Source organism: Perna viridis, chromosome 7 (genome assembly GCF_037379345.1).
Source record: "Perna viridis isolate PV_CMFRI_1.1 ecotype Kerala chromosome 7, ASM3737934v1, whole genome shotgun sequence".
Taxonomy (NCBI): Eukaryota; Metazoa; Mollusca; class Bivalvia; order Mytilida; family Mytilidae; genus Perna; species Perna viridis.
In genome coordinates this window covers 11,933,700-11,953,182 of record NC_142451.1, presented here as the reverse complement: position 1 = coordinate 11,953,182, position 19,483 = coordinate 11,933,700, and the positions used below count along the sequence as shown (strand labels likewise).

Genomic DNA, 19,483 nt, shown 5'->3' with positions numbered 1-19,483 from the left:
AATAATTCTGACAAATGATTTTTCTTAATGTGAAAGCTTGACAGACTGGCATGACAATATTTGTAGCAATTTAAAATTGAGTAATACTGATTTCAATACAAATTTGGCTATAACTTTAACATGTAAGGCAAAGATCACACAGGTGGTCTGGTGTAATTAAGTAGGACATATTAGTAGAATGTAGGGCAGATTTCTACCCAGAGTTTAAATCCCTTTGTATAGTACAAAGATTTGTATTGAAATCAGAATCACATTTTTTTCAAATTGTTATAATGAAAATCAGTAGATTACTCCATTACAAAGGGATTTACTGTGTAAAAATGGCACAATGAAAACATGATTACTTTTTGTGAAACATTTATTACTGATGGTATCACTAACTCACAATTACTTCATGCCACGAGTCAAATTAATAAAATTCACCGACTTGAAAAGTTGGTTCAAATGATGATAACGTAATTATTACACAGTATCGTTGATCAATGACATAACAAGTTTGCTAGACTTGGGTTTAAGTCGCATTCCCTATCAAAATTACTGACGAATGCACATCTCTCTCCCCCTCTATTCTATTATGGAAGTAATCTATCTTCAATGACTCAAATTTTACATTTGTTTGGTTACAACCTAAACATAAAATGCCTCCTTTGTTTCACATAGAATCATGTTACATTTTTTTTAAATAGCAATGTTTTTTAATATTTTACAATTTTTTTAACACACATTCCACAGTATACTATTTTGTTTTACATTAAAAATGATTCAGAGTTTAAAGAAACTTCTCCATATTCTTAACTGCACTTTTCAGACCTATTTATTCTACTCTAAGGCAATCAACATTTTGTGAAAATGATCTGCAAAATTCTGAACTTAATGTGATTTTAAAAAAGCTACCAAGAGATTTAGACAATCTATAGACCGTAATTTGCAGTTTAAGTATGGAGAATCCAAAAACGGTAATCAGCTCTGATTGTTTTTAAACTTTTGTAGAAGCCTAAAAAATGCAATATGCTCATAGATTAGAATGAATTCAAGCCAAAAACAGCTTTACAAGATGTGGGTATTAAAATAAGTACAAGATAAATTAATTTATGGTGTGAAATGTGTGTTTGTTTTTTTTTAATTTCTATACTTACTACAAGCTAAGGGTGTTTTGATGGTTGAAGATGTTTTTATTTTTTTTTTCAATTTTAATTTTTATACTTAATATTCATATTTATGCAAGTTCATACATGCACATTGTGAGTAATTTGTCTGAATATTAAACAAAATACACAAAATTTGTTTAAAATTGTCCACGAGAATTCTTTGATATCGAAGACAGACAGAAAAATCTTTTTTTCTATAAAATGTCTGATAATAAGTCAATATAAACAGCATTTCTTTGCTGAACATTATACTCAAAATTTCAACACAAATAAGATCAAAATATAAAGTTCAATGAAAGTGCATTGGTTTTTTTTTTAATAATTTTTCATGCATATATTTACAGTGTAGGAATATTTTTAATTGACTTTTAAGATTATTTGTGCCTTGATTATATTTTGGTATATGCAATAAGTACAGGTGTTACAGCACCTATTTAACAGCCCAATAGCTTTGTAGTTAAAATCCTTAATAAAGAACACAGTCCTGCCCCTGTTCAATGATTATAAAGCCTAATCTGTAGATTGTGGATGGTATAATATTCTTCCCTCTTTCTTCTTGCTCACAATATGAATATCTGTATAATGGCTTTCTGAATCCTCAGGTGCAAGATCATTCTGCGCATTGTCTCCTCCGATACTCCTACGCTGTTCCACTAAATTACTTTTCTGCTGCTCAAAGTTTTGACTTATTTTTTTATTCTGTTCAGGTGTAAACTGATCCTTATTTCTGGTGTACTGATCATGCTGTAATTTGAAGTTGTCTTCTTGTAATTGGAGATTTCTCATCTGTATTTTCAGCAGATTTTCTTCTGGTTTTCCCTACAATGGAAACATATATTGTATTATGTATTATTGGCAACTTTAACAAATTCAGTTAAATTTAATTTTTTCTTTTATTTACCATCTTAGGCTATCACCTTAACTGAAGGTCACAGAAAATGCTACATTTGTTTTTCATGTTTTGAAAAACTCCTCAAAAAACAGTTCAGGACCTGCATGAAAAACACATTTTGGCCTAATGAATTATTACTAGAAAAACATTCAAAACACTCACTCTCTCTTTCTCATTCTCAATAGATAGATAGACATAAAGTTTCATTCATACATACATACATACATACATATATATATATATATATATATATATATGACATTTTAAAGAAAAAGCTTCGCCAAGCACAGCATGGTCAAACTATGAACAGTTAGGGCAAGTGTGGAAACAATATTAGATTTTGACACATGTAAGCACAGGGACTTGCAAATTTATTTATTATGGACACAACAACTGGTTTGAACATTATATTGCATAAAATATGAAATTCATGCAACATTTTAAAAATCAGACCAAAAATAAACAAGAGGCTCCCAGGAGCCTGAATTGTTAACCTGGTTAAAATTTTGCCTTTCAAGGGCAATAACTCTTACAAGAAGTTGTCCAACAATTTTGACTCCATAAAGACTTTGGTAGGACTTATCATGAGGATCACTTCATCAATCAAAAGTTTCATTCTATCTACTATAGTTTCATGATATTGACTGAAAACAGCAATAAAGAAATGTGCTTTAAGCGTATGATACGCCTGTTGCCCTTTTAACTTGCCCTTGTGCTTTTAATGAATTTAAATGATCAACTAGAAATACTGTGAGCCCTGTCAAATATCACCCCCCCTCCCCCCCCCCAAAAAAAGTAAATAAAAAATGCACAAAAAATATGGCACAATAAAGGCTACCTCAAGTTTAACTAAGTTTGTTGTCTTGATTTTTCACTCATACATTTCTATCTTGTTTAAGAGTAATCAAGGGAACCAAGGTTATAGTGGTAATCAAAAGAATGTAATTTAGTTGAAGACCAGACATGGAAAACAGACATACACAACAAAGAACATAAAGCAACTAAAATCACACATACAAAGTAACAAAAGTAAATGAGCTACTCAGACTCCACTAAAAACTGGGAGCATGGACCAGGTGCACCGGTAGGGTAAGCATCCTCTGCTTTTCTAGAAACACCCACCGAGTTGCTCATAAAAAATCTGACTTCACAGTGTTTGTAGTATCCTTTATCTCAAGTTCTTTGGGGTAGATGCCATGTATCAAATCCCCCAAAATTAGGATTGTTTGAAGATAATGCGTTATCTATATAGTGGAAACTGAGATTAAATGATCTAGCTAAACAATATTCTTTCTTTGGAATCAGTCAGCCTCACAAGAGTGAAGGAATAGGTCAGCAAGTAGAGGAGCACAATTTGTTCCCACTGGAATGCCGACCTTTTGTTGAAAAACGTGTCCACCACATTGGACATATATGTTATCGATTGAATATTTCAGCATTTTGTAAACATCTTCTTCTGTATATTTGGAAGATGATTTGGAATTATTTCTTACAAAGTATGAGGAATCTCTACCAAGAACTATATATTTGTATCTAGGTGTACCATCTTTTTTGAAAAAACAATGATGCATAATGTTTTTAAGTCAGGATTTTAACTGAGTATGTCGAATAGAAGTATACAGTGTTGAACAATCATAGGTTTTAGTGTGTTATAATCTGATAATAGTCTTGAACTGAATGTCTCCAAAAGATCCTTCCAATTTTTCAGGATCCGCATTAAATTAATACCACCACAGGAGTAACAAGTGTTGTGGTAGGACTGCAAACCCTCTTTGACAGCTGTGAGTATAGAAGTTAAAAGTTTTGAAAGAGGTTTAGTGGTACATTTTGCAGATCCAGCTATGTAACGTTGTTTGTATGGATTCTTGTGGAGTTAAGGAATCCAGTACATAGACGGTAAATCACCGTCATCATCCTTGGTAGAGAGCCCAAAAGAGCACAGATTTATGGTTTTCCACAATTTCTTCTTTGGAGAGTGTGGTAGCAGTATAGGTCTTATCAGTGCTGTTATTTTCTACGTGTACCTCAGATAATAAACATTAGATGTAAAACATTTTGCAGACAAAAACAGTTGTTTTGGGCTTTGTCTGCTGGTAGGACAACATATTTGTCATGTATAGTAGACAATGTTTTCTGACAAGCTTACCAAGTACCATTTTATATTTATTAGTCGATCATCATAACAAATGGTCTGTTTTAAACGATTTTTCAGCAAATAAAATTCCTTGGCCATTTCCAGCTTCTTTTAAGAGTAAAACACGGAAATATAAAATTTGACATTTATACAAACCAGAAGGGAGCTTACTTCAATAGATATGAACAATACACCAAAGTTTCATAAAATTTAGTGTAAGTGTTTTTGAGTAACTGTGCGAAAACTTGAAAATCTCCCTTTTTTAAGTATAAAAATTCATAACACAGAAACGAAAAATCTGAACTTTATAAAAATCGAAAGGAAGCTTATATCAATAGATATGAACAATTCACCAAAGTTTCATAAAAGTTGAGGAAAGTGTATTTGAGTTATTGTGTAAAAACTTGAAAACCTCCCCTTTTTCAAGTAAAAAAAATTCATAACACGAACTCTGAAATTTATAAAAATCAAAAGGTAACTTATGTCAATAGATATGAACAATTCTCCAAAGTTTCATAAAAGTTGAGGAGAGTGTTTTTGAGTTATTGAGCAAAAACTTGAAAATCCCTGATTTTTTTTAAGGAAAAAAATTCACAACACAGAAACGAAAAATCTGAAATTATAAACATCAAAAGGGAGCTTACGTCAATAGATATGAACAATTCACCAAAGTTTCATTAAAGTTGGTGAAAGTGTTTTTGAGTAATTGTCTGAAGTGTGGATGACGGACAGACGGACACAGTGATATAGGAACCTTCTGTCAGTGGTTAGTACAATGATATAGGAACCTTCTGTTAGTGGTTAGTACACTGATAAAGGAACCTTCCGTTAGTGGTTAGTATAATGATATAGGAACCTACCATTAGTGGTTAGTATAATGATATCAAATTTCATAATAATTAGTCAATAACAGGGCATAATTTAGGATATAGTAACCTTCCGTCAGTGGTTAGTACACTGATAGAGGAACCTTCCGTTAGTGGTTAGTACACTGATATAGGAACCTTCTGTTAGTGGTTAGTACAATGATATAGGAACCTTCCATTAGTGGTTAGTACACTGATAGAGGAACCTTCAGTTAGTGGTTACTACACTGATATAGGAACCTTCCATTAGTGGTTAGTACACTGATATAGGAACCTTCTGTTAGTGGTTAGTACAATGATATAGGAACCTTCCATTAGTGGTTAGTACACTGATAGAGGAACCTTCAGTTAGTGGTTACTACACTGATATAGGAACCTTCCATTAGTGGTTAGTATAATGATATCAAATTTCATTATAATTAGTCAATAACAGGGCATAATCTAGGATTCAGTGAATGGCCATGGGAGAAGTGACTTCTCCCTTCCAGAAGTGATAGGGAGAAGTGAGTCTGGAATGGGAAGAAATCATACTCCACCGCTAGAATATTTTATCGCACTGATATGAAGCTGTATCTCAAAGACATGTATTCTAATAGATAATAAACAAAAAAGATAAGTTTAATACTGTAATTCCATTTTCTATACTTGCAAATGAATAAGTTCATGTATAATAAGTAACTTTAATTGAAAATAGTAAGTGATCAGATTGTCATTGAGAACTTGTTTCTTATAATAACATGTTCTAAAAGTCTAAGAATGGTCTGCATCTTCATGTGGTCTCTCCCTGAAAAAGAAAAATTACCTCTGTTCTGACATTACCATTAGTACAATTGTATTGTAATTGACACAAAGCACAAATCAACCTGTACAGACATGCATGTACATGTATGTTTACATGTACATGTACATTGTTAAGTGGGATTATTTTCAAATAATTGATAGTTATAATTTAGATTGATAAATGAATGACTGCATCAAAATATGGCATAACGGTAGTCAATTATTTTATAAATTTCCCAGATTTTTTTTATAAGTGATAACAGTTAGCTTAATTATCATTATTTCGGCCTTATCAAAACAAAGTGTCACTTCAGACCCATGTGCACTCGTACACATACATTTAACTGTGATCCAAGCTGAACCTACCAATTATTAATTTCTGTTAATGTCCATTTAAATCACTGTAAGAGTCTCTCATTGAGTAAATAAATTACTTGTTGTCATCAAATTACATATTTAATCAAGGAACACAAAATATACATGTAGCTTACCTTGTGTGATTGTTTTCCTTTGATTTTGAAATCTTATGTTTCACTCAAATGAGTACTGGTGATTTTATCCATTATCCAAGTTGATAGAATGGGTGAAATATTCCCTGGATTGCTTGGAACTGATGAAAATTAAGTGAACTTCTTCCAATTCAAGTTTTCTCTTCGTTACAAAAATTGCCGCCATTTTGGTTGTTTATTACCTGGAAGGGCTAGAGTTATCTCTCTCTGGTCAAATTTCACAGCGACTTCACTTCTGTTAAAAGAACACGAGCTGGCGACTTTTAACTATATTAAAAAATTCTTGGCGACTTACATCTCCATTTCGGCGCCTAGATTATGCCCTGCAATAACAACTAAGTTACTGCATAAAAACCAAGTTTCTATGGACAACTATGACATCGATAATAATGACAACACCACCATATCAATTTATCATCACAAATTGTTTGCAGTCTCATATAAACCTTTACCTTGAATTTTTGATCTTGTGTATATACCTGGTTTTCTTCAATGGGTTGTACTCGTGCAATGCCTGAAATGAATTGATACACAAATATTACTTTTTCATATAAAATGTATGAATGAACTCTTGTTTTAAATAGCTCGCAGTGGAATTGAAATTAAAACTTCTCACCAAAAGGCCTGGCTGAAGGGTCTGACATGGATTAACAAGATTCTCTTAACTCTGGGACAAATTACTTATTTAATAAAATGCAAATAAAACACAAGTACAGAGGCAAAACCCTGGTCAGTTTGGGCAAGTATGGTAACACCATACAAGCTTGCTTCAACTATGAATTTGGATAATGATTCAATGCTCAACACAGGTAAAGCATTTTACCAAAAGCAAAGTTGCCTCTTTTATACTGCAATTCTTAAATGGATCTAGTCAGTCTCAGATTCTTTTTGTGGAATGGCACCTTTTGGCACAATTAGATTCTTTTGATTTCCACTAGGATCTTAGTTCCCTTGACTATTCTTTCAAACAGATCCATTTTCTCTTACTTAAGTTACTCTCAAAACATCATGAAAGCACTGGTTTCCGGTCCCTTTTTTGGCACTAAATTCTTGAATGGTTTAAGTCACAATCCCCAGTCAATCCCAGTCATACATTCACTTTCATGCAAGTGTTTATTCGGATATTTGGAAAATGCAAATAAGTCTGATCCCTTATTCCTAAATGGTTTAAGCCACTACCTTCCTTTTGTTGTATTTTGGTACCTAGTAGTACAATTTCAAAGATATCCATACACTACTGTCTGGACACCAAAACGTCTACAGAGAACAGTCATACCATTACAAGACTAATTTTTTTACACTTCAAATGTATGAAACCATATCTATTGCTTGAAGTTTTACAGTATGCATGTGTATGCCTATTTCCAATCAGGTAATGTAAGAATTCATCAAAATGCTGTTAGCAGTGGAGGTTTTTGATTCTAGTGAATATTGAAGCGTGGACAAACTTTCAAAGATGTGAAATAAGGCTGTAATCATATATTTGTGCTTCCTATATTATTTAGAACTGTTTTTTCACCTTTGAAATGTAGAATTTGAATGTTAACCTTTATTTATCATTTCTGAATTTAAACTGTAATCAATAGTTAAAACAGTATCCAACTTTTCACACACATTTACAAATTTTGTTCGATTTCACCTTTTTCCAAATTTTTAACCCTGTCCAAAAGTTTATTTAGATTAATATTCAAAAAATATCTCAAATGCATTTATCGTACACTTTAATTACTCAAATAAAACCAATTTCAGCTTAAGTAAATAATTTTCTTGATGAACAAAGATTTTTCTAAACTGGAAACTTTTTATCAATTAGAATTGTCCCACCAATTTTACTTGGATAAAATCACCACACTTACAAGATATTAATAATAAGATGAAGAGTTTGACTGATAAGTGTTTAAATGGGACATGCTTAACATATCACTGTAAGAACTAAGTTCCCTAAATGCAATTTTATAATAAACAACTTTCAAGGTCAAATATTCAGTTGATTTGAAGACTAGATCTTAATTTTATTTTGCAGAAATTGAGCTAAACAATTATCAAAAACATATTTACTGGTTATAAAAGAGATATTGAATGATATAAAAGGACTTACATATGGACTATATTTTTGTGTAAAGTTCAGAAATAATAGGGAAGTTCCAGACATAAACCAGTGACATAAGGTATTTTGATCCCGACAGATCAAACACCCCCACCCCCCACAAATAAAATCAATCAAGTTTAAAATGGAGGTGTACTTAAACGAAATTTTTATTCACAGATGGGGGTTCAAATATGGGCTGATCTGAGGTTTCTGATGCAGGCCCATTGGAATTTCATTAAAGCAGGTCCTGGACCTACCATACACACTACATAATATTACTCTTATTGATAACCTTCCATTTTCTTCTGGTGGACCTTTCATTTAGGATGCAAAATGTCATAGACCTTTCACTCTTAAAAGTATGTAAAAACACTTGACAAATTTTTAAATTTCCACCCTTAGTTTTAAATCCCTGTTCTGCTTAAATATAGTAGAAAAAAAAACTAAAAATATAAACAAAATAATAGTTTAAACTTAAATTGTTAAGAACACATGTGAAGTCTATCACACTCAAAGTTAGGGTAATAACAGTAAAAATAATGAAAAGATTTTATCATGTCAGTATCAAGCAAAAACAGTACAGCAGTGATTTTCCTACTGTTTTTGGGAAGGGGACCGGGGCTGATGCAATTGGAAAAAAAGTGTGTAAAATCGCTAATTTGGGAAATGATCAATAAATGAGAAACACTATAATTCCCTCATTATTGAAGAGTGCAGATCTCCTTTGGAAGACAATTTGGATACAACAGAGACTGAAGAAAAGTTTGTACATGTGCATCTCTCATAAAAAAATCATCTTAATAATGCATATTGTTTTCCTTTTTCATTAGTTTCAAACATTAATAAAACATTTGTCATTTGAATCATTTAATAGTATATTAAAATTTAAGTTTTCTTTCATGCTGATTTTTTTAAGCCAAATGAATCTAATTTCTGATATTTAGCACTATCAGCTGAGCTCAGTTTTTTTCTTTTTTTTAATAGAACTTGGAATTATGAGACATCGTCGCACCAGCAATTGAATTGCCCAGTCAGAAATATTCTATTGAAGTATTGTATGGGTAATTTTTCGGCTTGTCTGTTTAACTTTTTTAAGTTCCCTTCAAGAGCAACGATGACACAGAATCGAATAGATTGCAATGCAATCATAATGGTATTGATAGTATAAGGAAAACTAACGAAACACCGGAAAGACGATCCAGACGTAAATAAACAAAGTATGATACGGAAGAAAAAAACCAACATGATTGCAATCTCGAGCTGCCGGACATCTATTGACAATTGGGAATTTTACAACCAGCTATTGGGATTTTTAGAGCCTTTTTCTCATTGGGAATGGGGTGGAAATACGGACCTAAAATAAGGGTTGGAAAATCACTGTATAGGCACATACACATCTTGCACATCACAAATCAAATTTCTTGAGCAACCTACCTACTAAGTTATGAAGCACTTTCCTTGAATATCTTGCATCACCAACTGCCTCTGGAAATTCTGCACCTATTAAATAACATACATTAATACATTTGCTCGCCGAAACTACGCAGACTTTTTGTATTGCCCTAGAACTATAACAATTAGGTTTCTGAAAAAGGGTTATGTTGCTACAAGATTAAAGTCATCACTACAGAAGTTTTATGGTCCTCATCATGAACTCGTCGATCGTTATGGTGTATCCATCTGCACCATGAAAACTGATTTATTCAATGGGTCATAGTTTTCCTTTCCTTGTTTGTCTACCCCGGACTTGACTTTTTATGAGCAACTCGGCAGGTGTTTCTAGAAAAGCAAAGGACGCTTACCCTACCGGTGCACCTGGTCCATGCTCCCAGTTTTTAGTGAAGTCCGAGTTGCTCATTTGCTTTTGTTACTTTGTATGTATGATTTTCGTTACTTTATGTTCTTTGTTGTGTATGTCTGTTTTCCATGTCTGGTCTTTGTCCCTGGATTACATTCTTTTGATTACTGCTATAACCTTGGTTCCCTTGATTATATTTGCAAGTACATTTCCACCTAGGAGTCATGCACAGTATACAGTGAGTGATGAATATTTTTTGCACAAACATATTTTGGCTGGAAAGAATCAGTATGTAGGCAGAAGAATTAAACTATATATATATAATAAAATAGTGACTTCACTGTGATGAGTGAAGACACTGTGACTCAACACCTATCATCTCCACTGTGTAGAGTTTGGATGCAGACACTGTGACTCAACTCCATCAGTGACTACAGGGGAGACCATTTCTATCAATTCAATATTTCATATGCTGGAACATCAATAATGTAAATTACAAGATAAAAATAGACCACAATTTGGGACATTAAAAAAAGTTAAAAAAAGTAAAAAAAGGAACATGCACATAATGGATCTTCATTCAGTTTTGCCTAATTGGTCTGAGAACCAAGAAACTAACTTTAAAAGGCCCAATTTACCATTACTGAGACCATTTAGTAGTTTTTTCCTGATATTTTGAAGTTCCATTCTATCTTCTGCGTTGTGCTGCAGTAGTGAGCTGACAATATGTCTGACTGGCCCTTGGAAATCTTCAGGCAACATTACATCTTTAGATCTAATTTGATTAAATGTATCGCTTTTCTCTCTAACTGTTTTACCATGCAATCTCTTGTACCAGATTTCAAAAAGAATGAAGCCGAAGCTGTACAAGTCTACACGTTTATCATATATTCCAGTGGAAAGCTCAGGAGCACAGTATGGCAGGGTACCAATGTAGTTGGTCATTTTACTTGTTGCATTTGAATGGTCTCCACTTTGACTGACTGACTGCAAAGCCTTTCTTGAACTTCCAAAATCTCCTATTTTAGCTACCAGACCATGCTTATTATCTATGAAGATGTTTTTTGGCTTTAAGTCTCTGTGCATGTAACCTTCATCATGAATAAAAAGGAGACCTTCTATGATATCAAAAGAAAATTTCAGCATTAAATCATCGGTAATCTTTTTCTGATCTAACCATTCCCCAAGTGTACCTCCACATAATTCCATATGTATTACCAAAACCTTCTTTACTGGTTGATTTTGGGAAACAGATGATGAGTTGGTATCAAAAGATTGAGCTGAGTGTTGAAAAAGATTTTCATCCTCGTTTGAAGAGTTTCCTGGGGTTTGGGTTCCATCTCCAAAAATAATGCCATCATCATCATCATCATCTTCTTCTTCTTCTTCATCATCTCCTTTGTTATTGCTGTTGTTGTAACTCTCATTGAGAATGTTGAGATCATCATTATCATCTTCAATGTTATTGCTGTTGTTGTAACTCTCATTGCAGTCTCCACATAGAAATTCAATAATTTCAGAGTTGTGATACCTAACTACATTAGTATGGGAAAGATTACTCATGCAAACTGCCTCCTGCACGACATTTTCTTCAGAAGCATCAACCATTTTTAAGGCATACGTTGTGCTATCAATAACATGTGTCCCAGTGTAAACAGTTCCAAATCCTCCGCTATCAAGCTCCTTGATATTTTTAAACTGCTTTCCAAGCCTAGAGCACTGAATCATATCCAAACTTGGAAGGTCTTCATTGCTGTCTAATGAGTCGTTTCCACTGCACTCATCTACAGGAGTGTGCATAAGTATCGGTATATCTAAAAACATTTTATTTGATTAGATGAAATATATAAAGTACCAGTAACTTGAAATACTGTAAAATAGCTCACAAAAATGAATACCTCAGCAGGGGTTTCATTAATTTTTTGCAGTGCAAAAACCTTTGGTTTTGTAGGAGATACTTTTCATCATTTTGCTTAATAAAAATGTTTGAAATTTTAAAATTCTGGCGGTACCTTTCATCAGTTTAGAAGGGTAAAAGTACCTGGTACCGCCTCTTAATAACAGACCTGCCCCAGGATCCCTTTAAATTTGGACAATCTCTCAGTGACCTGATATAAATTATTTTCATTTATTCACATCTTATCTACATATGATAATTAAGGCAAAAACAAAAACCAAAAACAAAAACAAAAACAAGAAATCTGTGAGCATTGACTCACAAGTGTTCCCCAACTTCCAATCATAATATAAGGAACATAAACTTTTAGTCCTCAGTAAACAGTACGGTAAGTACAGAAAGAGACATACCATGTTGGATCACTGAAATGGTGGTGTACTACTTTAAAAGTGGCAGAAAATGTTTTTTATATTTTTTCTGCATTTAAACTAGTAGACTTTACCACTCACAATACAAAAGAATTAGCAACAAAAAATCTCTTACAAATGTATACAAACAGAATTGAGAATCTTCAACTACTCTATCAGTGATACAACACTATGGTGGTGTTCAGTCACAATATGTCTCTTTCTGTCCTGTACATGAAGAATGTGTTTAAAATTAAAGCCACCGTGACAAGATATTGCAGAGAAAAGTGTGACAAAAATTTCAACTTTCAAAAATATAGTCAAAATAGATCCCACCACATGACATACCTACAGGAAGAACGTGTCAAAATTTCAAGCCACTGAGGAGAGATTCTCAGAAAAGTGCAAGACAAGGATAAAACAGTATATCCCTCTCCTCTTAAGGGGAGTACCGTATAGCAGGTAATTTTCACGGTTGGCAAATTTCACGATATTGAGGGTATTAATTTTCCACAATCTTAAATTTTTGTGTGTTCATAATTAGTTGGAAATAAATTGCGTGAAACCCCAAAGTTTTATAATTTTTTAATCAACTGTGGAACGGATATGATAGAATATCCGTATTTTGCATGCATGCATTTTGTATTTGTACACTGTATTTGTTTTCTTCTTAATAAATTAGTCGTAAAATAGTTATAAATTAATGAAAACATAGTATTAAATCATGTCAAATTTATTCATCAGAACTACATTGTAGCACTAACACGTTAAAATGCACAAATGAAATCTCCATTAGAAAGTTAACCCTCTATTCCGGCAGCACTAAATCTATTTCTGATGATGTCAGGCTTAGTGGATAAATAGTCCTACAACTTGACAATCCATTTAGCTCCAAGGGGTTTCATGTTGGTGAGTGACAAATCCACTTTCACACTGCTAATGTTCTCCAAATCTTGACCAACTTTGGCCGCAATCTCATTTGCATACCAAGTTTGGAATTCATTTTTAAGGAAGTCCTTAGCACACTAGTTCACTGAAAGGTCCACAGGTTGCAACTTGTCTGTGCAATTCGGAAGTACTGTAGCATAGACCAAGTGGTTACTCTCGAGAGTTGACAAAAACTTTTCCGTGATTTGTCCTCAGAAACAGTCAAATACAACAAGCGCTTTCTGGGCTAACAGTAAATCAAGGTCGTCTGACACTGTCTACATATGGACGGATAATGTTCTTTATGTACTGAATCATGGTGTCCTTGTTTGCCCAGTGATTTTCGAAATGGGTAATGTCATAGGATTCTGGGTGCTTGTACTTCAGATGACAAAGGTCAGTTTTTCCATCATAAATCAGTTGTGGGGGAAGAAAGTGTCCCAAAAGTGTTACAGGGAATGTAGCTGAAAAGTCAAGTTCAATTTTTTTCAATTTGTGTCAATCAAAACCAATTCAAAATTTTCATAATATTATCGGGTTAATTAAGGTTATAGATTAAATACCTGTAGTCAAAATTTACAATTTGTCCTACATATCGGGAATCATCAAGGGGATTATAATTACGGTTCATTGATTTTACGACCTATTCATGTAAGGATCAGAGAATTTATTGACATTTTGTTTCTTTTTTCTTTTCTTTGATTATATGTGATTGATTCTGCTCTCAGAGGGCACATGTACTTTACAAAAATAAATGTTCGTTTGTTTGTTTGAACAGCAATTACGGATAGTAGGAAATGTGTCACAAACATGGTTATAATAATGTTATGACAATAAACATTTGCTTTAATATGGGATTTTTATAAATATCAAGTACCTGTAATTTGCCTTTTATCATCTATAGTATGCCTGTTGTCTCAACTCTTTTCGACCCCTCTACTTCCATAGTCCACTAGCTCACTGGAACAATGTGAAGACCAGTCTGATCCCAACAGATCACCAATTCTGGAGGAATGTTTTTTATTTTCATTTTATTCTGAATGTTTTTCAAATATTTTGACTTTTCTTCCTCAAAATTTTCAACGAGAAGAGTTTTCTTCAACATAGTGCCCTTACATTTCACCATTCCCATTCGATTTAATATTTATTTGGCCCATGTCTTGGTCAGTTCAATACTATCACCATTTTCAAGTAACATTTTTAGTCATGTGAAATGACTAGTCCAGTGGCAGCTGCACGAACAATTGCTGTGTTAATAACTCCACCCAAATCACGAATTGCTGTCATCAATAACTGAACTTCATTGTCCAACTCGTCGCCAAGTAAAAGTTTTCTACACCTTTTTCGTGGTACAAGTTCTCATATTTCACAGTCATTTGAAGAACTTTCAGAATCTATGAGTTTCCGTTAAGCCGATTTTGTTTCTTTAAGATATTGAGCTTTGAATCCCCTCACAGTGCTCTCACTCAACTTTTTTTCTAAAAGCGGACTAAACTTTGCCACAGCTCTAGAATTGCCATTTTCGGCAGCATATTTCCCAACATCAAATCTCTGTTTCGGAGAATATGTTTTATATGATCCTCTTTTAGATGGCGTTGGAGACTTGGCACTTTCAAACAGCTCCCTAGTTTGATTGAATTGTGGTCCATCAGGAATTGGATTCTTTTCTTTGTCTTTTGTCAAAAATTTCAACAAGGACATGTTGACTGTTCAAACCACAAAAATTTCTGATATTACAGAGTACTACATGTATGAGATAGTTTAAAGTGTTCACTTGTCCAAAAGCCCTGAAGTTATAATTTACGAAATTGAGACACCAGATACCGGGGGTAGATGAAAGATTCGGTCTATGGGAAATAGCAGGACTCAAATTTGGCGATCTTTTATTTTCGCAATTCCCCGAACCTCGCGAGTATAGCGAAAATTAGAACCTCGCGAAAATTAGAAACTATATAGTATAATAATAATCTTGAATAGTTGCTCAGAAAAGTGTGATTGGAAAAAATTGTTATGGACATATGGACAAAGCAAAACAGTATAGCTCCCATTCTCCTTTGGAGCTGGGATATAATAATAGCCTTTTTTCCACTGAGCAATTTACAAGCAATGTAGGAGTTGCACTAACACAAGTTAATGAAAGTCATTTAATGCTTGATCAGGCCCTAATAATGGTAAATAAACTAGATAAATTAATTCACAAAGTAATATAAGTCCAAAGGACTTTAATTAGTGATTGTAAGTGACATGTTTCTTCTGGAGGTTTGACACCTTTTGGTACAATGTCAAATATGTCCAATCACTTACTGTAAAGTTATTGACAATGACATAATTCAGTCCTATTCCTAAATTGTTCAAGTCACAACCCCCTAAAATTAATCCATGTCAGCCTTTTGTGGGATAGCACCTTGTGTCAAAATTTTAAAGAAATCAATTCACCTGTAGTCAAAGTAATGCCCAGATACATGTACCATGAACATGTTTTTTGTTGTGGTCCAATCACTTGTTGTCAAGTTATTTTCTGTACAAATGTATAATGAAAATGGTTGTTTTCGACCCCTAATTCCTAAACAGATGAAATCAAAACTCAAAAAATCAATCCAATCCTTCCATCCTTCCTTTAGCAGTATGGCAATGTGTGGTATAAAGTCAAAGAGATCTATACACTTATACATCAGTTATTGTCTAAACACAAAATGTCTATGGAAGACAACAAGTACAATAGCATTGTATAAAAATACTATTGCAATTTTATTAAATAAAAAAAATGACTAAACTACTAGTTAAGGAAATCTTACCGCTATTAGAGTCTTGGGACAAAAAAGTTCCTCCAAGCTCCACCCGAGGTGACAGGGATGGCCTGTCAGCAATGGTGGAGCTTGGAGTTCTTTCTTCTGTAGATTCTTGTCTTACATAAATCGATTCTTCTGAAAACATAATGTTAATAATAAGTAAAATACTTCAAAAAAATCTAAAATGATTAAATACAAAGTTCTTCTGAACTACAGGTACACTGCTTTGAGAAGCCAGAATAGGATTCTATTAAATCATGAATAATAATGGAGCAGCCCGATTGGATCAACATCCAGAAAATCTAATATGACAAGAAATAAAATGAACAATATCCATCTAGAAAATAACAGATTGATTGATTGATTGTTGGGGTTTAACATCCGAGCAGCAATATTTCAGCTATATTCAGACGAAGAAAATAACAGAATTGCAAATATTATCATAGTTTAATCCATATATAGTCCAAGATTAGAAATCTGAAACAAAGGTTTATAAATTAGACTGTTCTACAGTAAGATACTACTGTAAATAGATGTACATATACAGTCTTCACTTCTAACTTTCCAGTTCACAGGCCTGAAACACGGTTTTTCAAAAATTGTTATATAGTGACTGCTCACCTGAAGCAGTCAATTTTACAGGCCCACCTCCATTTTACACGCCTTTGGCCTTGGACTACTGTTTAATTGTGAAAATTGCATGTATAATGTACTATCAAGGTGGTATTAATTAGTGGAAACTTTCCTGGATGGCCTTACAAAATTTATCTAAATTTACCTGTAGAAGTCTTCACTTCCAATTAAGGACCCACAAGGGACAATGACAAATATGACATACATGATTGAAGCAATAAAACAGAACCCGTGTATTATTAAACAGTAACTGATTATTCTGAACGCCTCAATTGAATGTACAGTACTTGTCAATTAAATAAAGTATTAGTTTAAGGAACCTCTGCTCCAGATTTTCAATATGGTTATTAGAACTGTCATTTTTTGTATGTTTAGATTTGTGTATTGCGTCTTAACCATTTATTGCAAATGTGTTTGAACGAATAAATATTCGATTTGTATTTGTATTTTATATTCTGCGCCATGTTCATATTGCATTGATACAAAGAAGTTCTAGAAAATTACGTCATACCGTACCGTTATTTTTAGAACTTTTTTGTATAAAAGCAGTATTTCACAACAGAGAAAATAAGTTTCTGGACTAATATCCAATACATGTATACTAGTATATATATGAACATACACAGATAATAAGGACAATATTACTATCGTCTATAAAAATCATCTGACATGCATGTTTTTTTTTGTGACGATTTTGTCTGTAGACCTGTATTACAAAATGTCTCTGATTTTACGAAATTACTTGTCATTTATCCTATATTTTACAATAGATGAGATGAGTAAACAATCATGATTTTTAATGCCATTCATGTCGACTATAAACGCAGGAAACAGTGTTTGTATCGAAAAAAACAGAGCTTAATGAAATCTTACCGATGGCTGCGTTCATATCACTCTATCTTGAAGGATGCGCACGTTTTTGATATGTTTATAAAATATACAGCATTTTTTTAAGGAAAACATATCAAATGACTGCTTAAATTACAAAATCTTCGGTTAATTAATCTATTATATCTACCTTAGAAAGTATCTGCAAATAACTAAATATGAATATAGGACTATAATTTTAGATGAGTAAACCGCCTCCCACTTTTTAGAAATCCACTGAACTCGTCTGAAGTGAAAATTAAATGTGCAGGGGCACCGCAAGAGGGAAATAACACGTATTTATACACATTACACTGTCATTGAATGTGTGTCAGGGACGGATACAGGATATCAGGTTAGGGGTGGGGGGCGGGGGCGTAAATAGAATTAAAGAAAATTTTGTGGGTAAAATTTTTTTTCTTCAATTTTAGTGAAAAAGGGGGGGCGTACGTCCGACACGCCTGTCCTATGATCCCCGCCTGTGTGTATTCTTGATATTTGAATATGACTACAGAGTATTTTTAAAAATATCCTTCAATAAAAACGGCTTATTTGATATTTTCTGTTTAGTACAATCACAATTAATACCTCTGGTGTTTTTTTATGACTCGTTGCGTTTTTATGTAGAATTAATGAAAAATGGCCAAAATGGGATTTTCGATTAAATTATCAATAAAAAGTCGCATAAATTCGACTCTACAAGCTATTGCTCGACCAAAACGTCTCTTTGATATCATTCGATAGATAATTTAATTTTCTACATTATAGATCCACGACAAATAACGTTCATGTAAAATATTTCCAAGAAAGTTGTAAATATTACCCCTAACCCTACGGAAAACTCTTCTAAATGTCAAACGAAGTTTTCATTCACAGCATACCGACACCGTAAAAATCTTTTAGGAATTTACAATTAACCCTTGTCGTGCTGCGCATTTCTGAAAGAAAGTCTAGATTTCGATATTTTACAAACTTATGCAAACTAGTTGCACAATGGTACTGATGCTGATTGTTATATACAAATTAAAGATGGGTGATGATGGGGTGAGGAACTGGTGGAGGGTCGGTAAGCCAACGCGTGAAAATGGGTCTGTCACTCGAAAATGGCAATTTTTGTCCATTTCTGGTCATTATTTGCTACCTGTGGGGTTCAAGGGGAACAAATTAGGAACCAAAGCACATTCATCTTACAGCCTGAAGACCGTCAAGGCTACTGAAGCCAAATAAAGTGTGTTACAGTCACGAGTGGGGGGGGGGGGGGTCAGGAGCCCCCTGAAGGATCATTCGTGTAATAAAATGATACTTTTTTTTCCAATTTTTGGCCTCTGTTTGTCCATAAACCTGAAGTAGTCAATACAAAGGGTTGTCATCGATTAATGGGGCTCAGGTTGCCTAAAGAAAAGTTATTAGAACTCGCCCAACGAGTTACAATTTTATTAGGTTGTAAAAAGGTTTGTTTGAGAGATATTCAGTCCATTATTGGTTTACTGAATTTTGCTTGTCAGGTCGTGGTTCCAGATAGAGCTTTTTGTCGGCGTTTGATTGACGCAACCTGCAACATCAAGCAATCTTGGCACAAAGTGCCTGTTACAAAGACCATCAAAAAGATTTAAAAATGTGGCTAAATGTTTAGCTAGCTATAATGGTAAATCTGTAATTTTGGACAAATTTTGGTCATCTAGCGACTCATTGGAGCTTTATGCAGATAGCGCAGGTAGTTCAGGTTTTGGCATTTATTTTTCCGGAA

The 19,483-nt window shown here is 33.5% G+C and overlaps 1 protein-coding gene and 1 long non-coding RNA gene across 3 annotated transcripts; both read right to left on the bottom strand.

The window, feature by feature from the left end:
• Positions 1 to 340: 340 nt before the first annotated feature.
• Positions 341 to 17,985, bottom strand: LOC148611350 (interferon-induced, double-stranded RNA-activated protein kinase-like). 2 transcript variants are annotated; one of them, XM_088591807.1, is made up of 6 exons: positions 17,888 to 17,985; positions 16,243 to 16,371; positions 10,855 to 12,030; positions 9,853 to 9,918; positions 6,782 to 6,843; positions 341 to 1,967 (listed from the first exon to the last, which is right to left on the bottom strand). In XM_088591807.1, the coding sequence occupies exons 3-6, from the start codon at positions 12,014 to 12,016 to the stop codon at positions 1,659 to 1,661; spliced, it is 1,599 nt and encodes a 532-aa protein (XP_088447933.1). In that variant the 5' UTR covers positions 12,017 to 12,030; positions 16,243 to 16,371; positions 17,888 to 17,985; the 3' UTR covers positions 341 to 1,658. The 2 variants fall into 2 exon arrangements, with proteins under 2 accessions (XP_088447933.1, XP_088447932.1); XM_088591806.1 differs by lacking the exon at positions 17,888 to 17,985 and adding an exon at positions 17,743 to 17,771.
• Positions 13,238 to 16,236, bottom strand: LOC148611351 (uncharacterized). The gene is made up of 2 exons (XR_015924112.1): positions 14,325 to 16,236; positions 13,238 to 13,911 (listed from the first exon to the last, which is right to left on the bottom strand). It is a non-coding gene; the product is annotated as an uncharacterized LOC148611351 (long non-coding RNA).
• Positions 17,986 to 19,483: the final 1,498 nt, after the last annotated feature.